Below are 10,393 nucleotides of genomic sequence, written 5' to 3' on the forward strand. Positions count from 1 at the left end.
TTCTTTTCTGGTTCACTGAGTTGCCTTGATTCTTCTTCCTTTGTTGCTGCTCCTCCTCCATGATAGGAGGTTTTGGCTTGCGAAGGTCCTCCTTGGCTAATGGTATACCATCTTTTTTGCTTCTACCTAAGCTTTGTAGTTTGACCGGAGTTTTTCACTTTTTCTTCTACTTGAATCTCTTTCCTCCAAATGTCATTTTGTGTGTCTCAACCATTTACTAGAGTGTCTCTAGCGTGATAATCCATGTAGGGGTGAGTACGGGTTGGGTTGGTTCGGATTTAGGATGAAATTAGAACCGAACCAATTGAATTGTAATTGATTCGGTTTGCTTCGGATTTATGTATTTTTGTGTATGTACCCAAACCAAACCAAATCAATTAAAAACGGATTAGTTCGGTTCGGATAATTAGGTATCCAATGAAACGAAAATTCATAAAAACTGAAATTTTTATCTTAAAAATTCTGTAAGTCCAATAAACATGTAAAATCAATAGAAATAATCAAATCATGTTAAACACCAAATATATTAAAAAGTAAAAACTAAACTCATTAAAATCCAAATATATTAAACACTAAAGACATTAAAATCCAAACATATTAAACACCAAATACATTAAAAGCTAAATATAAAAGTGCAATAGAGAGAAACTCAAAACTAAGGGTGGCAAAACGGGTTGAACCTGTCGGGTCGATCCGCTAAACTCATTAAAAAATGCGGGTCGGGATAGGATTTGGAGCCTGCCAAGTTAAGAAAATTTGCCAAACCCGCACCGCCAAATTGGCGGATTTTGGCGGGGCGGGGCAAGGATGGTCGGTCTGCCGAGCCGAAAATTTTTATTTATTTATTTTTATTAAATAAAAGAGTGATTACTATTATAAAATTAATAATTATAGAATTTTCAAACACTTTTTTTATTTTTATTTTTATTTTTCTTTTAGTTATTAACTTTATTTATTTTATTTTATAATTTGGTATATTTGCTTAAATTATTTGACTTATTTTTTAAAATAAAGATGGTTCTATTGACAAATATTATTTTGAACAATTTTATTGAAGTTAAAAATTAAAAAAAATATAGTGAAAAAATTATATTATAATTTAACTATTTTTTATTTGTATTTAATTTTTTAATTATTATTTTTTAGTTAATTTTAATGAATTTTTTTTAAAAAATAGTCAAGCGGGCTAGTCCGCCAATCCGTCATAAAAGCGGGGCGGGTTAACATTTTGAACCCATTTTAGTTGGTAGGACGGGCCGACCCGCTTTGCTACCCCTACTCAAAATCGTCAAATTTTAATTTTTTTTATTTAATTAATATATGGTTGGATCCACGGATTAGTTTGGATTCCGCTCCTCCAGAACCGCTATCTGGACCAATTATTAGAGAGAGCCATTAGTTTGGTTTGGTTCGGGTTCGGACGGATAATCGAGTACCCATTATCCGTGCTGACCCCTAAATCTATGACTGAATCAATTATCATAAAATCAAGACCTTTACATGTTCAACAATTTCATCATTTTAAATATTAATTTCATATATATATTATAAAAAAATAAAAGTCACATATATAATTACTCAAATGATACTAAATATATAAATTAATAAATTTTTGTATTTCGAATTAAATTAAATTGATAAATAATTTTTTTATTTAAATAAAAAAATCTCTATTTTAATTAACATGCATTATAATGTAAGTAGATAAAAGAAAATTATTTTTTAGTGGTTAAAGAAATTATGTGATATTTATATGGTAATTAAAATGAGTCCAATAGCTCAGCTCCTTCCCACTTTAGCTACCTATCCAACCGACTACTACTTTTAGATGTTTTTGTCTTTTCATTTATGTTTCAAGGCTTTTTTTGTAACTCTAATACTCGCTACAAGACAAATTATGAACCTGCTATTTAAATAGCAATGTGCCAGTAAAATTGCTTGAGCCATGTGAAAGTCTTCCAATAAAATAAACCTCCAATGTATCCATTTTTCATATTATTTAATATTTTCATTATGTATTTGTACTTTTCCATTAGCATAAATGTTGCTCTTTTATGAAATGTTGTAACTTCTTGTTAATTAGCATAAGATTGGGCCTTCCTTGTTTTTAGTATTCAGGTTTGATGGGTCCAATTACAAATGCCACCTACCTCCTTTCTAATCCCACAGTTTCCATTTCTCAAGAGTTAGTAACTGCAACCTCAAAACACCCATTATTTTCAACTGCACACATCAGAGAAAAAAGAGAGAAAGGATGACAAAGAAAAGCTCAGTGCTGCATTCAAAACTCCAGGAACTCTCATCCATACTGGATGATCTGTTGCTGCATGCCCCTGATCAGACACAGTCCCATGAATCTCTCTCCAAAGACATAAAGAACAAGATTGCTTTCATTCGGAAATTGTTATCTGCTGAAGTTGCTTCCAATTCTCAATCACCATTGTCATCAAGTCCCCACCATCTGCACCACATTTCCGAGAGACTTGCCTCCTTGGAGAAAGCCTTTCATGCATGGAACACTCATCAGACACTGTCCCCTGAAGACATCAGCATCGACAATGATTCTACCTGCTCTTGCTCCAATGATGAAGACGGAGAAGAAGAAGAAGAAGAGGTTTTTCATGATGATGTTGGCGACACTGACAAGGATATGGTGGAATTTCATGATGAGAGGGAGATAACAAAGGTTGGATTTGATAGGATCGCATCTTTTGCTAATTATGAAGATGCTAAGGAATTTTTTGAAGGTTCTTCTAGATTAAGGGTTGAGAGAAAAGAATTGGGAAGTAAGGAAGAAACAAGAAGAGGAGGCAATAGTGCATGTTATGCAAAAGCTTGTGGGTTTATGTTAGGGATGTTCTTGATGGGATTCATCATTCTTATTTTCTGTGGCTGTTTTGATCCTTCTGTGGAGCAACATAGTTTTGCAGCACTTCCAACTTAGCCAACTTCAATGGTATTCACATGAATTCTGTTGCATACAACTTACTTTTAGGATCTACTAGACTAGTCTTCTAATCAATGGTTTTGTAATTTGGATTATCTTTTAAACTTTGCAAGCATGGAACATGTCACAGAACTCAGAAGCACAACTGGCATCAGCTTAGTAAACTTATTAAATTGAAGCAACTAATCAACTAAATAGCCCTTGGATTGTGACTAAAATTTAAACTTAACTGTATTAACATCATGTTAAAGTCATTTTGAAATTCTTTTATGCTGCATTGCAATTTATATTATAGTTATTTCATTTTGATGCCTATTTTTGATGTAACGTGCTGCATTTTTTGTTTAATCATAGTGTTACGATGTTGTTTCTACCCTGGACTAAAAGGGTGTTAGCTATAAATTATTAAAGTTTATTTGTTTTTTCAATTTGACTCTGTTAAAAGTAGAAAGGAGCAATAGTTAATTTATTTGGGTTGAGAATTTTTCTACACGATCAAAATATCTTTTGATAGCTTTTTTTTTTTCTCCCACCATAATTTTTGTTGTGCCTGAGATTTATAAATAGAAAATAGGTAGTTTCTATTATGCTTAAGATCATGGTATTTATGATAATTTATAATTGAGTTATAATTTAAAAGTGTTGTTAACATTTTATAACTCAGAAATAATAAAATAAATATATACTTTTTTCTATTTCCTTCAAGGAGATGCAAGAAATGAAAAACATTATACTTACTCAAGTTTTCAGGTCATGAAAAATTATATAATTCTACCTACTTTAACATGGATGTGCCATGTTTGTATGCAGGGGTGACAAAACTCCCCTGGAATCCGCACTGCTATTGCCCCCTATTGGAAATTTGAAACGGAGAATATTTCTATGGAAAAATTAGTGTATGAAAAGAATAAATAGTATATGAAAGGAATAAATATAAGAAAGATAAATTTTTGGCACTATGAATTTGTTTAGAATGTTGGGAATTAGAAATTATTTAAGAGTTGAAGTTTTTTTTTTATTTATTTTGAAACAACTAAAAATACATTATTTGGATTCCTTTAAAAAGTTCAATTCTCATTTTTTCTTTATTTATAAGTCGGATAAAAAATAGTCTAATTTACAAATTAACTCTCGCATTCTTTAAATTTAAATTCTATTCTTCTAATATATTATAGTCATTTTAAATTGTGGAATTAAATTTCAAATAAAAATATTTTTTTTAAAAAAATAAATTTTTTTCTCATATTAAATAGATGTTTTATTTATTTTTTTTAAATAATGAAATCAACAAAAACAATAATGAAATACCACAAAAAAGACAAAGATAACAAGAACATAAATAAAGACACTAGAGACATTGAACTCTTTTTTTTTGTTTGACACAAAAAAAAACAAATATAGATTAATAAAGATTAATCTAATACCTGAAATTTGATACAAAATGATAAGGAACAAGAGAGTAAACAAGAAAATAAGAATTCAAATAGAATAAAAGGATACATTGAAATTAAAATAAAAAATAGATTGAAATTAAATACAAAGAGAATCACCTACTTTCTATCTGATTTTCTCAACCTAACTTGTTTACGCCATAGTTTGAAAATTGAATCGAAGGAACTACTCAAACTTCTATCCATTCCCTAATGTAACAAGAGAGAGACTCATTCAACCTCACTTGTCCACAACATGGTTTCATCACGAAATCAAAATGAGGGTTTTTACACCTCTAATTGTCTAATATTTGAATGACAACTACAATAATTTATAAAATATTTTTTGTGTGTGTAAAAATGGAGCCTGAGCCCAAAAGAATATTACACAACTGAGATTATCCGGGACATTGAAATCCTTTTTACATCATCATTAAGCTTACGAATCAGTTCATCTGAACAAACATCAATAAATCTAAAGTCAGGTTGACAATGAGTGCTTCTCTTAGCTAACCATTCGACGTATTGATTAGCTTCTCTATATATTTTCCTGAAAGTTAGCTGTCAAGGCCTATTCTTGTATTCCAAAACTTTTATAAGGATCGCTCCCTGCTGTTGTTCTTCATAATCCTTGCTGATGCAATCATATATTTCTTGAGAGTCCATTTCAACAATGATTCTTCGAACCCCAGCTCCCATACAAGCTTTAGCCCATAGAACACACTCCATAATTCTGCGAGACTTGCTTGGCATGATCCAAGATTATTGCTAAAACCCGCCAACCATTCCCCTTGGTGCGTTCGGATAATCCCTCCACAGTCAGCCTTCTCTTCATTTTCTATGGCTGATCCATCAACATTCAATTTAACCCATCCTCTGTCAGGTGGTTTCCAACCAACATTAACTTGTATGTCTTGTCATGTGTGCTCAACAAATTTATTCTTTATGAAAGCTCTCCTACAGTTTGATGCATACTCTTTAATAATTTGTGTTACTATCATAGGTCGTGTATTCGGAGCTTCAAACACTTCTTTATTCATTACCACATCCACCAACAAGTTGATATAAATATATCTAACCACGGGATAGTAGTAGATGTCCCGATGTCATTATGGATATTGAAGTCAAGCCATACTTCAAAAGGGGTAGTGAAAAATAGTGATCTCAAAGTAGGGGTCATAAATTGGTTCCAAATAGGTGAAGCTTTTGGATAATCTCTCATGACATGAAGAGTGGTCTCCTCCACAATTGGGCAAGCGTGACAGCAGCTAGAAGCGCCCAAAATTCTTCCACTCCTTGCAGCAGTGAACAGCCTATTTCGACTCATAAGCCACATAAAAATTCGCATTCTTTCTGGTCCTCTCCATTTTCAGACAGTGCTCCATAGTTTAGAGGGTTGCTTTGTTGTTGTGTGAGGGTCTTTTATAGCCAGTAGCTATAGTGAAAGTACCACTTGTTGTTAAGCTCCATCCCAAAAAATCCTCTCCTCCATTCTCATTAGGCGGTAGTATAGCTCTTATTTTTTTAACTATACTTCCTGGAAGTATGTTGTTCAAAAGGTGTAAATCCCAATCTCCATTATTATCTACAAAATCAGCAACTTTAGTCATATTCATAACATTAGGAGGGGTATCTTCCACCATAGTTCTCAGCTGTAGGGTTCTTTTTATCCATCTATCATTCCAAAAATTAACACTTCCTCAATTTTCAATGTTCCATATCAAAAGGTTTTGCATAACCGGCCAAATTCTAGATAACTCCTTCCATAGTAGAGAATCTGAGGCTTTGGCTATTAATCCTTGACTGCAGCACCGATGCTTTGCATACTTTTGAATAAGCACCTGTCCATAGAGTATTAGGATCCCATATGAGCTTCCAAACTAGTTTGATGAGAAAAACATCATTCATTATTTGAAGCTTCTTGAACCCTATTCCTCCTTGCTTCTTGTTGTGATAGAGAATCTCCGAGCTTACATGATGCTTTTTTTTTTCGTTTTGAGTTTTCCCCCAAACAAACTTTCTTTGGATTTTCTCTATTTCACGCATACACCTTTTGAAATTCTGGTGTGTTGCATATCATAATTGGCCATTGGTCCAAGGACAAATTTGGCCAAGATAATGTGCTCCGCTAGTAACAAACATTGGATTTTCTACCTCTTTAGCTTACTTTGAACTCTTTTAAGTACATTCTAAGAATTCTCTCCAAATACACCTGATATAAATGGATTCACATTATACAATCAGCAAGGAAAGCCACAAATGATGGATATTTAACTTTGAACACCGCTCATCCTAATCAAAGTACGCAAACATTAATATAATAACATTTGATATTGTGAACAGAACTTTCACAATTGTACAGTCATTAATGAATAATGATTGAATCAAACACCTTGTACAATGTTGCAAGAAAATGTTAACATTGCGGTCCTGCAGCTGCCAATAATGTGCATGTAAGAGCAACAGATAAAGCTTGCTCAAGGGCTTCCTCATTGATCTTCCTACAATAAAGAATACACCAAGTGCATACGTAGAAAGACACAAGGATATCAATAAATTCAGACAAAAAAGACTGAATGCAACATACATACTCATCTCCTATTTGTCTTTTTCTCAATTTGAGACATATCATAATATCGCAAAGCTGCTTCCAAGAATTTCCTCTTCAAATCTGAGATCCTTGCATACCATACTGAGAGGTAAAAAAAATTGGAAAATAGAGAATCAGATCTATCAAGACTCAATGAATTCATGGATCATTAAGCTAAGTCATCTTTCACAGCCATAAGTTTTCAAACCTTATACTGCAAATTCAGTGCTGACTATTGCTAACCAAAAATGATGCTTTATTAATAAAAGCTTCAGCATGGACAGCATCATCATCCTGCCAAAAAAGGGTAGATTTTAATTGAAGACTTTGCTTTGCAAAAATAAATAAATGATTTTTCCATCAGTAACAAAGACAAAAAGTGTAGTTAGAAAGGACGAAACATCCCTATACTTACAGAAGTTAAAATAATAATGTTCATATATATGCAAAACATAGAACTGGAATTGCAATGGACAGTATATAACGCTAAAAATTATAGATAATATAGTATTGAATACTTGTGCTCTTCCATGTTTTGTTATGACTATCCTATATGGCATTTCTTTTTTAAAAAAGAAAAAATTGATAAAAGAAGGATATAACTAAGACAGAGAAAAATAATACAAGAGATCCTCCTAACAAGAGCCAAAACAAACAAAAGAAAAGAAAAAGTCAAACACGGTCTTAGAAAAAGAACCATCTAATAAGGATTTCCTTGCAAAAAATATAAAATCATAAAATTAGTCAGGAAGGAGTGTGTTTCTTATTTGGTGCTGAAACAGAAACACATTATTTCACACAAGCAAATAAACTTGGTGGCAAGAAATTTTCTAAGACCGCATTCCTGATGATTGACATAACAATGAACTACCATAGTAATAATTACGTTGTTGAATGCATATCCAAACAAGTGACTCTAGAAGCAAAAAGAGTGATTTTCCTCTTCTCCTTCCCACCATCTCAGGACAAGTTATACGATTGTTCAGAATAGCACAAAACAGTGAGTAAAAAATCCTCTTTATCCAGTAAGTATTTTTGGTTTGCAGAATTTACCCATCAAACAAGATACTTATGGAAAAAATTAAAAATGATTGCTAGCAAACAGGGGATTACAGAAGCATGTTTCCTGCAAGATAAAGCACAACAGTTATACACTACTATTAAGTAAGTAGGATACAATTTAAAGTCTCCTATTGCAGAATGCGTAAATTTAAACCTGCTCTTCAAAGGACACAACGCGAGGCTGAATCTGCGCAAGGGTGTAATGTGCAATTTCTTTCTTGGTCTCTGGCTGTAATCTTCCCAACTCGAGCAAAAGTTTGTAACAGCTGCCGCGACACTACTAATGGGACATCATCCAATGACACTACAAAACCAAAAACATCAAGATTATCAAGAGCTTGAAATTGAGGAAAGCAAATAAATCCCTAGATTAACAAAAGAAAAAAAGAAGTTATGGGGCAAGGAAAAGAAACTGAACTGTGGTCAATAAATCTCCTAGCCTGAACAATGTCACTGGAAGAAATAACAGCAGAAAGGATGTGCTTTTGTACTGCATTCCCCTCTGTCTTTTGCCTCTGGTCTGTAATGGCAGAAGCATTCCCAAAAGCACTCTCCATCACTGTTTCCTCATCATCAACAACAACTATCAAAATCTATAAAACCCTAAAACCAAACAAGTTAACAATAAAAATTAAGATTAGGAATATAAATGTTCCGTTTTTATTCAAAAGTTGTACATGCCATAGGGCATATCATCATTCATTAACCCATCAAATCAACCAAACACTGCAAATAAAAAATAAAAATAATAAAATAATAACAGTTCAGCAGAAGCATAAGGGAAAACAAAAACTTAAAGGAAGAATAGAAAAGAAGAGAAACGAAGTGAGATGAGTAATGGGAAGTGACGTTATCAATTTTATTTTTGATAGTGGTCGATAATGGCAGGGTTCAACTTTTTAGCTCTATATTTCGACCAATATGGAAACGGAATCCACCACTGTCAGGTCTCCACCCTCACTCTTCTTCTTCACTATATACTAAGGTAAAATTTCACCTTCAAGTTCAACTTATCAAATATCATAACTAAAATAAAATCAAATGCACATAACTTAAATTGATGATAAGAAAAAGGAAAAAGAGCAAAACAAGGCCTATTATAATTAATGATAAACCACACATTGCGCATGTTCATGGGAGTTTCTTGGATTGCACAGGAGGAATGGCATGAACACAACCAACAAAATTTGAAATAGAACAGCCAAAGCTGACATTCAAATACAACAGCCAACAAAACCACATAAAATTAGCAAACAACGTCACAACATTAAAATCAAATTTATGAAACAAAATAGAATTTTAGCATAAAATAAATTATGAAAGAGCAATGAATCTTACCAGGGACATGGATAACGGAGGCGACGCCGGAGGCGAGATCTAAACGACGTCGTTTAAGCGTATAATTTTTTTTTTTCAAAAAATAAACATTGTTTTTTCTTCCTCTAATGCCAGTTCTTCTAGTGGGCTGGCTATACTGGGATGGCCCAATTTTTCATTAGACCATTTTAGCTACAGGCCAAAACTAGAAGTTAGTATTTAGCTTCCAGCCTTCATTTTTTCCAGACCAAAAACCGCCTTCCATTTTTCTTTTTTGGGGAAAACTTCTAGCCTGCCTTGACAAAAGACATAGGAAAATAAATGTTACCCAACCAATTATAAATTTATAACCATATGGATTTTATTCCCCGTGTGTATGCAGTAATAGGGTTCATATTAACGACAAATTAGCTTTTTTTTTTTACTTAAAAAAAAATAAACAAAAACTAAAAGAGAGAAAAAACAAGAAACTGCACAAGCGCGTTATTAAATTCTTTAATCAGTTGTTTTTCTTTTTGTCGCATAGACAAATCTTCCAGTACTTCAAGTCGCTTCTAAAGGAAATTAATTTGTTTTTCTAATTTGCATTTCCTAACGAAAATATTGCCGAACACTTTAGAATTAAACTCCAAAGAGTTCTTCTGCACTTCTGAAAGCTTGCCATGCATCTCTCTATAGCCAGCCTGCCATGACTGGTTTACAATATCTCTGTACTCCGGATGAGTTGCCCAAACCGCAATAAACCGAAAAGGTCTATTTTTTTTTCGATTGGGGACGACCTGCACAGCGCACTAGGATAGGACAATGATCAGACTGAAGCCTATTTAAAATTTCTGCGTAAGCCTCTGGAAAGAGAGATAGCCAGCCACTATTGATACAGACCCGGTCAAATTTTTTTGCCACCTCAACACCATTTTTAACCCTTCTGTACCAAAAAAACCGTCTTCTAATAGTCTTCAAGTCAAACAGATTACTATCCCCTAGAGATGCAGCAAGCCGGTCTGCATGACGACTCGAGAAGAGGCAACCCTTAGATTCATGAGAGAA

At 33.2% G+C, this 10,393-nt stretch overlaps 1 protein-coding gene and 1 pseudogene across 1 annotated transcript; one reads left to right on the forward strand and one right to left on the reverse strand.

Moving 5' to 3' along the window:
• Nucleotides 1-2,220: 2,220 nt before the first annotated feature.
• On the forward strand, nt 2,221-3,900 carry LOC127745476 (uncharacterized). Its single transcript, XM_052258217.1, has 2 exons — nt 2,221-2,956; nt 3,758-3,900. The coding sequence occupies exon 1, from the start codon at nt 2,255-2,257 to the stop codon at nt 2,942-2,944; it is 690 nt and encodes a 229-aa protein (XP_052114177.1). The 5' UTR covers nt 2,221-2,254; the 3' UTR covers nt 2,945-2,956; nt 3,758-3,900.
• Nucleotides 3,901-6,584: 2,684 nt separating this feature from the next.
• Nucleotides 6,585-8,617, reverse strand: LOC107495505 (COP9 signalosome complex subunit 4-like; annotated as a pseudogene).
• Nucleotides 8,618-10,393: the final 1,776 nt, after the last annotated feature.

The sequence above is a fragment of the Arachis duranensis genome, chromosome 3, assembly GCF_000817695.3.
Source record: "Arachis duranensis cultivar V14167 chromosome 3, aradu.V14167.gnm2.J7QH, whole genome shotgun sequence".
Classification (NCBI taxonomy): domain Eukaryota; kingdom Viridiplantae; phylum Streptophyta; class Magnoliopsida; order Fabales; family Fabaceae; genus Arachis; species Arachis duranensis.

Bases quoted from the DNA above. Each gene is read 5' to 3' on its own strand.
- LOC127745476 (XM_052258217.1), top strand. From the start codon at position 2,255: ATGACAAAGAAAAGCTCAGTGCTGCATTCAAAACTCCAGGAACTCTCA.